The sequence below is a fragment of the Sycon ciliatum genome, chromosome 1 (genome assembly GCF_964019385.1).
Source record: "Sycon ciliatum chromosome 1, ocSycCili1.1, whole genome shotgun sequence".
Lineage (NCBI taxonomy): Eukaryota > Metazoa > Porifera > Calcarea > Leucosolenida > Sycettidae > Sycon > Sycon ciliatum.
Window position 1 is genome coordinate 81,091,353 of NC_088643.1, and position 16,123 is coordinate 81,107,475.

General features: G+C 46.5%; 2 protein-coding genes across 2 annotated transcripts; one reads left to right on the plus strand and one right to left on the minus strand.

Annotated features, from left to right (window-relative positions):
- Window positions 1-1,855: 1,855 nt before the first annotated feature.
- LOC135805802 (ubiquitin-conjugating enzyme E2 A) lies at window positions 1,856-10,018 on the minus strand. The gene is made up of 6 exons (XM_065319904.1): window positions 9,807-10,018; window positions 9,631-9,711; window positions 9,465-9,490; window positions 6,185-6,274; window positions 4,849-4,937; window positions 1,856-2,755 (listed from the first exon to the last, which is right to left on the minus strand). The coding sequence occupies exons 1-6, from the start codon at window positions 9,848-9,850 to the stop codon at window positions 2,624-2,626; spliced, it is 462 nt and encodes a 153-aa protein (XP_065175976.1). The 5' UTR covers window positions 9,851-10,018; the 3' UTR covers window positions 1,856-2,623.
- Window positions 10,019-10,523: 505 nt separating this feature from the next.
- On the plus strand, window positions 10,524-15,452 carry LOC135805804 (uncharacterized protein K02A2.6-like). Its single transcript, XM_065319906.1, has 2 exons — window positions 10,524-10,709; window positions 13,654-15,452. Exon 2 carries the CDS (start codon window positions 13,772-13,774, stop codon window positions 14,621-14,623), a length of 852 nt encoding a protein of 283 aa, XP_065175978.1. The 5' UTR covers window positions 10,524-10,709; window positions 13,654-13,771; the 3' UTR covers window positions 14,624-15,452.
- The last annotated feature ends 671 nt before the right edge of the window (window positions 15,453-16,123 follow it).

Here is a 16,123-nt window from a genome sequence, read left to right on the forward strand (position 1 = left end):
CAATCACTGAGTTGTGCAGAAGGGTATTCACAACTCACGCTTTCAATCCATTGTCCAGAGTGCATGCAGCGTGAAGTTTTTGCATAAGCGAAGGACCTACAAAGAGAGACCAAACAAGTCTACAATGCATGTCGCCTCACTGTGCCAATGGAAAGCCACGGGTGCCGTGTAGATTCGTGTTCTGCACAGAATGGGGAGATGGGACGGACCGCAGGAAGCACTTTTTGAATGGTCCAGTCATACCATAGTCTTTCTTGTAATATTCTTCATTTGTGTGTATGATAATAGTGGAAGGGTGAAATTAATGGCCTCCTGAGCATTTAACACTGGGGGCTGCCTTCTTGCCTGTACTCATGCAAAGGCCAGGAACTCTCGTGCCAACACACCTACAATATTAAAATTAATAGTCCTATTTTTGCATGATTTCTTGATCCAAATTTCATCCTTCACGAACATTTACCATTGCGTTTAATTTCCGGAATGGGTAAGTGAAGCATTGTAATGAAGATGACATGCCACGCAACTATAGCTAGCCCATAATTACAAAAGAGTCAAAAGACATAATCACATGCAGTTATCTACTCTTGGTTACGGGCTCTTACTGGTATGAGTGGTATCGTACATAATAGAAATATCGAAAAGTATTCTTTCTAGACCAAAGAGTGGTATATTTGATAACATTTAATAACGATAGAAATTTTTACGATACTTCTCCAGACGTTTTGTTGTTCTGAACAACATCGTCAGTGGATAAACTCCTTCTTTATCCACTGACGATGTTGTTCAGAACAACGAAACGTCTGGAGAAGTATCGTAAAAATTTCTATCGTTATTTAAAAATGTTATCAAATATACCACTCTTTGGTCTAGAAAGAATACTTTTCGATAATTATTACAATGAGAGTGAATAATCAACGGCTTGTCCACCAACTCTTTTTCTATAATAGAAATAGTCACTCTTTGCCACGTATAAAACAGGAACAATTATTGTCTTTATAAACCAGCATCATTTTCAGTAACCAAAATGCCCTCCTCATGGACATAGTGACATTGCAACAGTAAAAAGTGCCGGATTAACTTAAAAATGAACCACTAGCGCTATAGCATGCTAGCACTGTATACTTCTTCTGTTTGTTTTTTTGAAGTAATAATTAACGTACCTGTACTGTGTGCCAGCAAGCGTACAAAATAATATAAATTTTATGTATCTAATATTGACTGAGTACGAGGTCAATATAGGAAATAAAAGCCGAGTAAAAGACCGAGGCGAAGCCGAGGTCTTTTACGAGGTTTTTATTTCCTATACTGACCAAGTACGAAGTCAATATTAGATTTATCACGACAAACAGTCCGTATTTCAAATTCCAGAACGATAACCTCATGAATCCCGGTTTTATGATTGCACAACCGTTGCACCACCACCTACTCATGCAGTGACAATGCTGCACTAGGCACGTGCACCGTTCAACTGCGCAACCCCGAAGCAGTCAATATAGCCCTAAGGAGTGAAATATGCAGGAATATTTGACTGCTTAGGTATGGCAAAAATCTATGCGAGTCAATACTAAGGGAGTGATAAAGTATTTTATACGCTTGCTCGCACACAGGTAGGTACGTGCACGGGCACATGCAACACGAGACGCTGCACATGCCGCGAGACACTACACTCTACAGTATGCTATGAATATAAAGCAGCAACTACCGATATTTACTCTTCCCTGACTGGACAGCAGTCAGCAGTCATGTTAGCTGAGACGGAGAAGATCTGTGAAAACTTGAAAAGCAAACTATGCTACAGCTAATATAGGTACCGGTATGTACGGCGTTAGAGTGCACAACAACCAGTGCACAGGAGTCAATTTAAATCTTCCGAGAGATCAAGTTCTCTGCATGGCGGAGCTAAAACTACAAAACATATGAAACCGAGCGTTGAAAACAGAACTGGGTGCAATTCAAGTAGACTGTGAAGAAGACAACGCGGGGACGGGGCAATCACAGCCACAGACAGCAGCAGTCAGCTGTCACGAAGGCAAATGATACACAATGTCAGTGGCCACAGGGATATACTAGAGACCAAAAAAAGAGAAAAGAGAAAAGAGAGAGAGACACACACACACACACACAGGATACAATACATGTACACATCATAAAGCAGACCAGGGTTTTGGTGGACATCAACAAAACAGAATAAGTATAAGCAATGAGGGGGGGGGGGGGGGGGGGAGGCAGCTGGCAGAACAAATGAGCTTTATACAGGCAATGAAAATAACTGACAGGACAGTGGGGTGGTAACGACACATGGTACTTTACAGGAGGAATAAACTCTCATTGCCACAACAGGATGCTATAGTAGAGCGCTCGGCAGCGGCGAGTATTAAATAAGAGCATCAGCAAAAGGATACAACGAAAGCGTGATGCATGCAATGGACCCAGAGTGGTCCTGAGATCACGCCAACACCAGGTTGGATCGCGAAAATGCATGAGCATAGGTAGTCTGTGGGATACAGTCAAGACTACAGCTTGAGAGAGAGAGAGAGAGAGAGAGAGAGAGAGAGAGAGAGAGAGAGAGAGAGAGAGAGAGAGAGAGAGAGAGAGAGAGAGAGAGAGAGAGCATCAGCCAATATTAGGAGTTGTCCATCCAGCTTTCTTCTACAATTGCAGTAACACGCTTCTCGTATTCCCGACGGTTTTCCTGATAAAGCTGAGCAGCCTGGCTGTTGGCTGGACTGTTTGGATTAGGCTCATCCAACAAAGACTAGACACAGAAAAACAAAACAGACATAGACATGGCAAGTTACAAAAAAAAGGAACAGCTAAACTACGTGGAACACCCCAGTTTTGTACACCCGGGATGGGTCAGGTTGGTCAGCCTTGGGCTGGACAAACGATTCGGCCGCCATTGAGGTACACTACTGAGGAAGGTGATTCGCGAGTATCATAAAATACACAAGGTGGGAAAGGTACCAATCCAAAACTGATTGCACCGGTCCTGTTCTGGGCCAAGAACTTTGATAGGACATAGCTTTGGTTATGTACAGGAGGTTCTCATGTCATTAGCATGCTGCCCTGCATGTAGCCATTTCTGTTCCAATTGGAAAATCTTGCACCCTGTAGAGGAGATGGCGCCTTATCGGAAGTGTCCGTAAACAGGAATGGGCTCAAATTAATTTCTAACTATTATAATTTGAAAACTTTGTAACGGCGAGACTAACAAGCTTCGGCATGTCAGCCTCCTTCCCCAAACCTTATTTTGAGTGAGAGATCCACGTTGATGAGTCTTTGGGTCAACAATACTTTTCTGTCAAACTGTTCCGATAAGGCACGGTCCAGGGGAAAAGGCAAAATTCATCTGACTACATCTGCAGAATTGGGGTTCGAAGACCCCAAATCGGCAGTACAGAGTCAGCAACTCAAGTGAAGTTCTTCTCTGGGAAGACTGCAAGTTACGTGTTACCTAGAACTAGGGTGTATTGTACAAGGAGGCACACACAACTCTTTTACTCGCCAGCCTACTTTGATGTGTCACCCGCCAATCACCAGTCATACAAGCAAGAAAGGTAAACCACAGGTAACCTAAACGCGCACTGCGTGCTGTATGTAAAGTGCCCCCATGGACCCCAACTGTTACGCTGCGTATATTGTTTGAAACTTTTTTTTCGACCTCTTCCGTCACGAAGAACTCGAGGAGGCAACAGTAACCTGCTTATCGTCCCTGCAGCTGCTTCTGCACATTCTACCAAATATTAATTGGTGACACATGCTGGCACAGTTCTCTGGAATTCCCTCCATGCGGATATCCGAGGCGTCACCAAACTGGCCGCCTTCAAGTCAAGCGCTTTGCAACATATTCTTGCCTGCTTTTAGCTTTATGCCCATGTTTCTGTAGCTGTGCTGGAACTGCTCTATTTCGCCGCCACTATTTACCATTAGCCATGTCTCCCCCCTCCTCCACCCTACACAGTGGGTCCATTGTTATTAGGCATCTGCCTGTTTTGGTTTCTCCACTATAAATAAAAGAATACTACTACAGGTGGAATCCTGATAATTTGAATACTGTAAGACATGTATATATAACGAGGAAGCAAATCTAACGTTTTAACGGGTGACATTTCTTCGTTATAATAAGATCCGTTGAGGCCGTAACTGCTTAATATGCTGTGTGTGGATACGGCAGAATACTGCAAGATCGTTAACATATCTTCTCGTTAACCTATGAATTTTGGACAATCGTTAAATTTGCGACTCGTTATAATAACATGTCTTACAGTATGGCTTAATTAGAATTCTTTCCAGGACCGATTTCTGTCAATACGATTCCCACATAAATTTTTCTGATAATTCAAACCCCGAACCAGACATGTCAGGTTAATTCGAAGTTCCACGGATTCCACTTACATAGAAAAGGCGTGGGATTTGTGCTGATAATTCGAAGTTAGCAAAGTGTAATTCGAAGTTCACTGTACACTGTACTGGTCAGTTCAGTTTGCATGAGCAGGCTGTGCCGGTCAGTTCAGTATCCGTGAAATCCGTGTCTAAGGTCCATAGCGCAACTCTGCGTGACCATGAGAGCATTTTGACATACATATTGTTGTGGGTTCATGTTTGGATAATTAGATTGTCCGGATAATTAGAAGTTTTTTCCTGGCATGTCAAGGTTCGAATTATCAGGACTCCACCTGTACTAACAGCGGTACACGTATACCGTAACTCATGTGTAAGATAGCGTTGCACCTATGAATCTATAGCAATATCTCGGGCCCGTGGACCCCCCCCCCCCCCCCCCTCTTCAGGTTTGATTACAAAACAGCCATTGCAAAGCCAATATCTAGCGCACCCTATGCGACATACCTGTAACGAAGTTAGAATGGCGGACACATCATACGTTGGGCTCCATCGATTTTGTAGGATATCTAAGCAGATGCCTCCGTCTGCATATACTGCAGGCATGAGAAAAACCGAAAGAAAGAAAAGCAAGGTTTTGTTGAAATAGTTGTCCTCAAGGAAATACCATCTCATGAATACGTCAGTGCCCAGCGCACATGCACATCCCAGTGCTCGTAGGTCAGGGGGTGCACACTGCCCAGTGCTCGTGGGTCAGGGGCTGTACCTAGCCCAGTGCAGGATGTGTACACTGCCCAGTGTTTGCAGGTCAGGGGGTGTACACTGCCCAGTGCTTGCAGGTCAGGGGGTGTACACTGCCCAGTGCTTGCAGGTCAGGGGGTGTACACTGCCCAGTGCTTGCAGGTCAGGGGGTGTACACTGCCCAGTGCTTGCAGGTCAGGGGGTGTACACTGCCCAGTGCTTGCAGGTCAGGGGGTGTACACTGCCCAGTGCTTGCAGGTCAGGGGGTGTACACTGCCCAGTGCTTGCAGGTCAGGGGGTGCACACTGCCCAGTGCTTGCAGGTCAGGGGGTGTACACTGCCCAGTGCTTGCAGGTCAGGGGCTGTACCTAGTCAGGGGTGCACACTGCCCAGTGCTAACCGCCTCACACACAATCAGATTTCATTAAGCGGGACTATACCCTGCGGCTTTTCTCTATCGCGGCTGCGGCTCATGTCATAGTTACAATTCATAGGCAATAGCCGCAAACAGATCAAGACATACTTGCCTGTGCGGGGTGTTGTACCCAACATAAGATGGAAAAGAAGAAGGACAAAATGTTACGAGTTATGACTAACTGTCCACCAACGTAACCAGATCTTATACAGTCAGCGAGTGCGACAAAATGGCACAAAACTGACACGGAGTACTGAGACATTCGGCGACTTGACACCTAGCTCCAGCTCCTAGATCTGGTTACGTTGGTGGACAGTTAGTCATAACTCGTAACATTTCGTCCTTCTTCTTTTCACAATAATTTAATTGGCTCACCATCCGAGTTAAGGGGTCGTCGCAAAAGTTTTTTGTCGTCCCTGAAACGAACATGATTCATTTGGGGGGGGGGGGGGGGAGGGGGTGCGAGCCAAAATCGCAAGTCGACCGACACTGTACATATGACATGCACATGCATGCGATTTTCGTCGTCCAGCATAGCAAGCTGTGTTCGTTTCAGAGGGAGGGGAGGGGGTCCAAGTACGAAATGAACGATGTTCGTTTCAGGGACGACAGAAAACTTTTGCGACGACCCCTAAATAAGATGGAAAGAGGGAAAATACAACCATTGGCCATGCAACATGTTCTTACCATTAGGATGGAACATTTTTGAGATAAATCTAACTGTCGGTGGCTTATTAGGATACTCTTCCGTGAATTCCATGGTCAGTTTGAACGTGCCTGTAAAGTCAACAACCACACAAGAACGACAATAACACTATACTCAAAATTCCTTGAACCGAACCGGAAGCCGTCCGTAACTAGGAATTGTTCATAACAAGGAGCTACATTCAAGACGTACACCCAAGTGGAAGCACGGTACAACCAAGTGTATACACACTTCCAAGCACACACGTGCAGTGGTACATAATACATATGCTGACTACATTATAACTGCATGTGATTGCAGTGTACGCCAATACAGAACAAAAGAGAGGATTTCGCTATAAATGGAGGGGGACGATTACAGCTTTTGACTAGCGCTTAACCCTTTACCGGCCGATTAGTCACATCACAGAATGAAATTTGCGACAATTTTCCGAAATGTGGACACACAATGAGTCATAACTTTAGTTTGCCTTGATCGATTTTTACGATCTTGGGCTCCCTGGAAGGATCTCGACAAGAGGAACAATTGGAGATCAAACTCAAGCCAACACACGCGACTAGGCCAGCGCAGCAGTCCAGTGATAGCGCTGGAATCGTCCTGAATATCAATCCTTATCGGCCATTTCACTCTCCTTGCTCCTATCAATCTCACTTTTTTCGTGAAGACTCACTCGCGTCCCAAGCGCAATTTGAATCCGCGTTCCTTTAAAAACAGCTAGCGGGAATTGGGGGAATCCCCAACTCAGTGACAGGCAGACGCACTTTCCGAGCAAAGTGCTGTGACTCAACTTCAAAGCTTCGTAGCACACCGGCAGTACATCCTATCGCTTCGCCGATTGCGGCGATGGAACGATACGGGTTTCCTCTTCGATTTAGATATTTCGATGGAGGGGTGGGTTATACCAAGACTACATAAACACTGTTTGCTGTTTGCGTTATGCAGAGCTCACTGACTTGTCAGTTTGAGCAATCTGGCAAGGTACGTTCGGGCCTGATTGGAAATTTTTATTTCCATTGCTATCAGGTTCGGCCTCATTTCCTCTGTGCTGCGCTGACGAGTCCACAAAGGACGAAACAGTTCTGTCCGCAGATTGAGTAAACACTGTTTATGTAGTCGTCGTTATACTGAAGCGAAGATGGAAGAACAGGGGGAGAGCATGATGGATGCCCGAGGAATTTGCATTTGAGCATGCTGCAGGAGACGTCGTTTACTACAAGAAAGCTGTAAACCTCGGCGGAGCAGCCGGCACTGATAACGCAGTGGCATAGGGGAAGCGTAGCTGCTTTGCGTCGAGAGAATTTCTTCCGCTTGTACGACATTATCGACACCGACGACTCGCCAGTCGGCTTCTTTGCTGGTAGCCATGTCAGGAACGCACCAACCCAAGCATCCATCGAGGCACGAGACCGAGAAGGACGGTCAACTTCCACGGCTTCCAGAAACCAAACAAAGTAACTCCTTGTTTCGAAACAGTAGGTGTTTTATCTCCTTCCTAAATACACGCATGCGTGTTTACTGTACATTGAAGTACAGTGGTCCCTCTATAATCCGGCACCATTTGTGCCACGGAAATCTGCTGGATTAGGGAGGGTGCTGGATTAACAAATCTCATTTTCTGCTAGAATGTGCATGAAGAGGACATTTTGGCTACTGAAAATTGTGCTGGTTTATCGAGGGTGCTGGATTATAAAGTGCTGGATTAGAGAGGGACGACTGTACATGATTGTGTAGATTCTGCACTGCACGTGTAGCGCAACGGCATTTATTGGTTAGATTTTTGGATCGCTGATCGATCAATATTGCTTATACTGATTTTACTGTCGGAACACTGGTTTTGATCGCTTGATCTGACGTTATCGATTTATTCGTGTATTATAGATACAATTGTAGGTTGAATATTCTGATATGCATTGCGATCCTCTGATCTTCAGTTCTCCTTTAGTTGACCTTCTACATCTGCTTTTTGCTATATTTGAAGCACAGAGTGTGCATGACACTGTGCACTCTGAGCTAGCTTAGTAGCTATATATAAGGCATAGGGAGAACACCCAACTCTGGATTTGTGTCTATAAGGCATACGATATGCACCTCTAGCACTGTGCACTCTGAGCTGTCCATATATTCGACTCAAACCGGAGAACACCCAAGCCCGTTAGGAACAGGCCTGCTGCTGGGTCCATCATATTATACTCTTGGTCATACTGTTGTGGACATTGAAATCCGTTGAGAAATCAAGCAGCCACGGAGCACTGGCCTTGCAGCCGCGAGTACTGCTGGTCCACTTCTACAGTGTGCGTGTGAACTACAGTGCGTGTACGTGCTAGGGCGCCGGCCCCGGTTATTGCACCGGATTTCAATGTCCACAACAGTACAGTTATGTACATTGGTACTCTTGATAAAGTCTGATATGAAAATCAGCATTATTTTCTGTATGTTGAATGCCACAAATCGGTAGGTTTCACCCCAATTTGCCGCAATTACCTTGATCTGCATTTCCAGTCCACATTTCCTGAGAAACTCTTCCACGATTTTCAAAGGGGACAGGATTGCATTGCGCTGAAGGCGCGGGAAATGTCGGGGTCAAGGAAGTGTACGAATCTAGAGTCGGAATATTACTTGACACTCATTTGAAGTTACGTTCTGTGCTGTTGTTGTGTGAGCGTGACTATAAAGCTGTGTTCACAACTGGCGCGTGTACGCGTGAAACCACACGTTTGTGCGTATTTTGCTGGCTTTCGGGGCGCCATGCGTACGGAAACGCGCCGAAATGGAACTTCCAACATGTTGGAATTTTCTGCGCGTATCAGGCGCGTACCAGCATACAGGCCAGTCACTTTGACTGGCGGGGTCAACAAATTAGTACTCGAAGGTGTCGCAAGCGCTACGACTCGGATTGCCGTTTTTTGTGAAAGCCTGTGCGCGCGTTTGGGCATGCATGAACCGCCAGCATACCGCGTCCACACGCCAGTTGGGAACACAGCTTAATCCCAAACGGGTTTCTCTGGGCACCATGCACCTCAAATCTGCAGCAGTTTGACCCTAGCTGTTGTATCATCTGACTGTTCATTGAATGGTTCAATTGAGGATTTACTAGTATTGCTCATAACTGGTATCAGATTGTTTTCTCCTTTTCTCATGCACTCATCTTGAAGGTTAATTCTATTGATCTTCTCACATTGGCAATGTTCAAAAGCAAGAGTGTGTACGGTGATGACAATGAACAAAGACTTTAAATGCACAGCAGAGAGTAGAGATACGTACCGTCCTCAAATGGCGTATCTTGAGGGCTGTAAACGCACAAGCAAAAAAGCGGAGCAAGTGGATTCCAAGCAAGCAATCCACACAACATCCAGAAGAACTCGAATGGAGCCTAAAAACGATACATATACATGTACATACGAGACGTTTTCCGGCTCAATACACTTACCCAAATATCACGGCATTCCAAAGCATGATATTGTTGTCTGTCGGCGCTCCACTAACACCTGCTGGGGGATCATCTTGGAGCCTAAGGATACCAATTCCAACAAAACGTTGAGCAACAGAGACAGAAACGTCTTGTCAAGTTGAGAAGGTTGCTTGAAAAGCATCGATTCTTCATACCGCTTCAAGTCCCGCATGAGGCGACGTCGAGCGGGCGAAGTCATGGCTCAAAACAGGCTGTAATGGATTTCTATTCAGCAACGTCCAACTCTCTCAGCAACGGAACGTATGGCGTACTTAGAGTTTGCAAAGAAAAAAATAACCTCGAAGTATTGAAGAAGATTGAAACAAGACCTAACAACGAACAAACTGGTCGGGCAGTCCTGCAGTGTTGCTTCATGTGAGTTTGCCTATGCAAGCATTCTATGTGATCGATGCATGATGATCGCGATGTCGCGCACAAGTCACATGCACACGAAAACCTCGATTGGTTGTTGTACGTACAGTCATTTACGTAGTCGCTGGCCTGGCCTGGGTGAGGCGATTTCCGCTTCGCGTTGCTGGTTGGCCTGGAGACCCTGCAATCCTGCACATGCATGCGCATAATTATGCATCTCTGATCGGTGACTCATGGGGGATTACATCGAGTCATCCCAGACTAGACTACGAAACTCGTATACGGTATAGTCGACTCCGGTGCATGCATTATGCGCCGACGTCACATACCACGAACCGGTAGCTACAAGAGCAACATACATGAAGAAGATGAAGACGCCATAATAATGGCGTCTTCATCTTCTTCTTGCATATGCGCATGTTGTTTTGAATTATTTTCTGTGCCAAAATCAAATTTTTGATTGTCTTCACTTTGCATTGAATACTCCGTCTGCTGGGTGCTAGGATCATCATGATCATAGTCCTGAATCCCTAGCAAAATCTAGAAGCCGCCACCCCCCCCCCCCCTTCACCCAGAGATGTCCCCATGCTGTGGTAGAGCTACCTTTCTCTGTTGCCGTGCAGAAAGCTGGAATATTTGTTGGCGTGAGAATGAGCTACCGGACACCACCCATGCCGATCCCGCAGGTACATTGTACATTCACGTGCAGTTCATTGTTCTGGGCTGCTCACAAAAAACTGTCTTGATAATGGCATGCTTTATTTAAAAGTTTGACAAGTTTTTCTCTGGCACTTGCCTGATCTTTACCAGTGTTTCACACATCCACAAGAACAATCACAATACATGTACATGTATCGTCGAAGCAATGAGTGACACCGAACATAACTGACAGCCATACGACTTTTAATAAGTTAAAAGGCCTAATTAACTAAGCCAGGTATCTAGAAACTAGAATCTCAAGTAAGCACTATGGGTAATGGAGAGAAAATTGTAAACTACAAGTACATGCTAGTGGTGTGCACGGGTAGTCCTGTCCCTCCAGGAAATCGCGATTCCACGGATGCAACAAATTTCGCGATTTCGGCCCAAACCCGCGATTTTGAGCAGAATCCGCGATTTCATGTGTTTTTTGTTGTTTCTGCACTATATCTCACATTAATATAGCAATGAAAAATATCAATTGTGCACTCATAATCATGTATAAACAATTAAAATGAAACAATTCCAGAACGTTTTCGTGTGACCATCATCAGTGGAACATCGTCACATAGTAAGAATCACTAAAACAACCAGTTATATAGCTAGAGTAACATGAAAAGAAGCGTGAGAATGCAGCCCAGCTAGCGGTTATGCATAACGCGTGTAGTGTGGACCTTTGCAGTGTATCTGAGAATGGTAGCAGTAGATGAATGTGGCAGCTGTGAGTGCGTGTGAACAAAAACTGGTGAGTGCGTATTATTTAAAAAGTGTGAGTGCGCGTTTCTTTAAGCAGTTGCCATGGTTGCAGGTGTTGGAAGCTGTATATATTCGCACACGTGACCCTGTTCTATGCAAGCAAAAAGAAAATGTTGTAGCACTCACACTTTTTAAATAATACGCACTCACCAGTTTTTGTTCACACGCACTCACAGCTGCCACATTCATCTACTGCTACCATTCTCAGATACACTGCAAAGGTTCACACTACACGCGTTATGCATAACCGCTAGCTGTGCTGCATTCTCACGCTTCTTTTCATGTTACTCTAGCTATATAACTGGTTGTTTTAGTGATTCTTACTATGTGACGATGTTCCACTGATGATGGTCACACGAAAACGTTCTGGAATTGTTTCATTTTAATTGTTTATACATGATTATGAGTGCACAATTGATATTTTTCATTGCTATTTTACGACTGTTGTCTCCTCGTCGGTTATTTAAATATCTCACATTATTATGCACTTTTCACACAGTGCTTTCCATGATCCTGTAGGTTATTTGCACAGCACGACTCGTACTACTCCCGAGTAGATATACATGTACTGTGCAAATAACGATGTTACGTTTTCTTACTCTTAGTACTCCCTTGTGCCATTGTTCCAGCAGATGCTGCAGGTGTCGCTGACCTGCACAGTTTGTACGAGTACTTGTAGATTTATGCAGTGCGTGTCTACAGCTGTATTTGAATGTGTGTGTAGTGCACAGTTTGTAGTTGTCCCCTAGGCCCTGTGCCTGTGATACGTGATTTGTAGTGCGTGTTAGCTTACACGTGGGAATGCTACGCACTTTCATGTGACCTGCGTTACTTCCTTCTCACTGTACTTCCTTTTATGCATGTATCGCTGGCATATGCGACACGGGCCGGCCGGGCCGGAGTGTGTATTGGTTTTGGAAGCATGTGCCTTTTTGTCCTGTGAGTTGTTCGCATGCACATGTTGCTGGCCGCGTGGTAATGTTTTGGTTCTTGTTGTGTTGGACCTGAGCTCTAGATTCTACAAAGTTTGCAGCTGTTGTGATTTTACTATGTTCCATGGGTCTGAATAATTGTGTTCTCCGGAGTGGAGTAAAACTGAACTGTGATTCGATTGTGTACGGAAACCCGGTGTTGACGAAAGTGTGTTGACCTGGGCGCTGAGGAAAAGTAACAAACGATTCTAAGAATGCAACAAGTTTCGTGATTTGGCCCAGATCCGCAATTTTCTGCAAATAATTCCGCAAATTCCGTATCTTTCCGCACTTTTCGCCGGATTTTTTGTTGTTTTCTGGCGCAATTTCTTGCGCAAGTTTCGACACATTTTTCCGCAAATTCCTGCAGGGACAGGTAGTCGGGTACCCGTGAGGACTTCGGGTAGAAGACGGGTACAGAATGGCACCCGAAAACCCGAAGTCGAAGATGACATCATGTACAGTGCACGTGTCCACATTCATGTCTACCCAGTGTGTAAGTGAAGGGGTGTGTTGTGGTGTTACCATGGAAACATTACCCGGTCGGGTACCCGTGCCACCCGTGGAAACTACCCGAACCCGATACCCGAAGAAAATGCTACCCGACTCAGACCTACTACATGTACATGCCCACCGTGACCCTCGTTAGTAGACAACCCGGGGGAGGGGGTCAACATTTTTGTCTTATTGAGTACACACACAACAGAGGCGAAAGGCTGTGTAGGCACACAGCATTTCGCCTCTGTTGTTGTGTGTATACTGCTCTGTACATTCGTGCAGTGAGCACTCTACCTCGAGCTGCCTAGACCGGCCTTATTTGTGTCTTATCGAGTATTATCTACAATCAGGACTTGCATGTATATGTACGGCCATTTACACACGCTTCGTCAGGGGATTTTGGATCGTTGTCTACTTATGGGGTTTGTCTAATAACCGATATCGCACTAACAAGGGCAGACCTGTAATACGTACTCGATGTTTTGAAGGAAAATTTGAAAATTGTCATCTAGGAAAAGTAGCTCAGCTACATAGAAAGGTTTTGCTCGAGCGTCTCTTATCCCGGCACATGGATACCGGGCACTGCCCGTATCTCAGATTAGTCCGTAGGTCAGGACAACTCATCTACCGCATATCTTGGCAGTTTATTGATGAAGTTTATTTGGCACCTATTGCACGAAAAATTTCATTCCCACTGCCCTCCAAGGGCGTACCCTGCAGCTTGCACACACGGGCCACCAAGGTATCGTCCGCACCAAGCAACGGCTCAACAGCAAGGTTTGGTGGCCCAACATGGCTACTAAAGCCGAAGCACTCTGCCGGCAATGTATTCTGTGCCAAGCAACTCTCTCAACGACACCGCTACGTCCGGAGTCCGTGCCCACACCACCGTCCACCAAGCCGTGGCAACGGGTCTTCGTCGATTTGTACGGACCCATGCCGAACGGTCAGAACCTGCTTGCCACTATCGACCAGTTAATTTGTCGCCGTATTGTCCCTCTCCGTATTGTCTTGTCCCACAATGGACTCCTGCGTGGCTCCAGGCGAACCCAACAGTTATCAACGTGTTTAGCACGACACCCACTACGGCCGGTGTTGTGCGCTCTACATTCTCCATGTTCGGCTTGCCCGAGGAGCTAGTCTTGGACAACGGTCCTCAGTTCCGTTCTTCGGCTTTTGCTGATTTCCTCACGCAACACACTATCCAGCACCGCCGCACCCCTCCTTTGTGGCCACAAGCAAATAGAGCAGTCGAGCGCCTGAACCGTACCATTGGCAAAGTTTTGCAAACGGCCGAACTAGCTGGCGAAGACATCAATGTTGCATTAGACCAATGGCTTCTAGCGTACCGCACCACGCCACACCCTGCCACTCACGAGGCACCGGCAACACTCATGTTTGGTCGCCCCATCCGCGGCAGCATACCCTGCATTACGCCAGCCGCACCAGACTTGCCTTCAGCTGCCAACAGTGACCAGCAATTCCGCCAATCACAGCGTGACGCTGCCAATGCCACCCGCTGGTCAAACGCCCCCATCCTCACTCCTGGTCAGCGCGTCTTACGCCGCAATGAGCAGGCGCACAGCAAGCTCTCACCACAGTGGGATCCCAACCCCTGGACCGTGGACCAGACCTCCGGGTCTACGGTGACGATCTCCAACCCGGCAACTGGCTAAAGATCGACTCGCCATATGTCATTTGTCAAGCCCGTAATTGTTGTCATGCCGCCAGCTCATCACCCACTACCAGCTGAAACTGCTGCCACCACACCAGCTCCCGGTCCACCTGACGTCAACACTGGAACCCAGGCAGTACCTCACCAGCAACCGTCCCGAGCTGCCAAGTCTGCCCACAGCACTGGGACCCCTCCACCACCCTGCTCTGCTGTGACACTCACGCATACCCAGTTCATTTTCTGTTGGGAAAAGAAGGGCTCTAGTTTGCTCTATCTGTCTGACTCTCTTTGTGCATTCTGGTTTATGCCTTTCCCTTACTGTTCGTTCGTTCTTTCCGCCATATCCGAATCTTCTCTTTATTAATCTTTAGCGATAGAACATTCCGTCTGCGTTGGGAGGGATGTAGTGTTCACACATATATTATAGACTGTCACACGCATGTATGCACGCGGCACCGTTTGTACTCCTATCCATTTACATATGCCGCTTTCCACGCCTGTGCTGGCAGTCGGTACGCACCGACTCTGTACTCATGCACGCACACCATTGCATTCTGTTGGCATCATATTGCGAAGCTTTCCGGAGCTCCGAGTTGTTTGGAATAAAGCGAGAGAACAACATTACACAGTCCGCATGATACTCGGCTGGAGGGTGAGTTTCCCGCATTCGTAGGAACGCCGCCGCCGCCCCCAAGAATCAAGATTGTATCGCAGAAGTAGGATCAAGGATCGTATAATCGTACCGCACATGTATAGGATATTTGAAAGAGTCTATTGGTGAACATGTGTGGATTAGGGTTGGTTCACATATCGCCGGTACGCACCGGGAGCCACCGGCGGTGGGCCTCCTGCAACTTCTCCCGGCGCATGGCGATGATGTGAACCAGTGCACTCGTAACAATCATAATTATGGTAAAATCGCAAGGGATCGCCGGCCAAGTTGGGCAGTGACCAGCTCTTGCGATCTGCCCCGGCACCGATTTTGACCAAAAGTGGTTTGTGAACCGTTCACGCCGGTGACCGCCAGTGCCGGTGTCATATAGTAGAATGACCCCCGTAGTGGAAGGCCCCCCCCCCCCCCCCGGTCGTTGTACTATATAGTAGATTGCCCCCGGGGTCACTCTACTATATAGTACAACGACCCCCCTCGGCCGCTATTTTAGTAGAGGTCCGTGAACTCCTGAACTCCTGAATAATCCAAAAGGAGCAAGGAGCACACAGAAAACGCAAAGGAACACTGAACTTGCAAACTTTCTTCCAACTCCAAAACAAAAACAATCCAACACAAGGTGGGATGTTCATGTCTCCTAAAGAGGAAAAGTGCGCGACCTATGTACAAATGTTGTGGACTTTTCACCACATATTCCCACAATCAAGAGTACATAACCCCGGACTCTTGCCACAATCCATAATGTCCACGTGGAATCTGTGGTGTAAACTCCATCCCTTTCTACCTGCACGTGCGAAACGACAAGTCTGGTGGACTCTGTAGTAGAATGAC

What these genes read in the sequence shown, in the direction of transcription:
- LOC135805802 (XM_065319904.1), bottom strand. Translation starts at nt 9,850, where the DNA reads ATGACTTCGCCCGCTCGACGTCGCCTCATGCGGGACTTGAAGCG. An exon ending in AGATACGCCATTTGAGGACG is followed by an intron (nt 6,275 to 9,464) that starts GTACGTATCTCT and finishes TTGACTTTACAG; the next exon opens with GCACGTTCAAACTGACCATG. An exon ending in CCATTCTAACTTCGTTACAG is followed by an intron (nt 2,756 to 4,848) that starts GTATGTCGCATA and finishes TTCTGTGTCTAG; the next exon opens with TCTTTGTTGGATGAGCCTAA.
- LOC135805804 (XM_065319906.1), top strand. Translation starts at nt 13,772, where the DNA reads ATGTATTCTGTGCCAAGCAACTCTCTCAACGACACCGCTACGTCCGGA.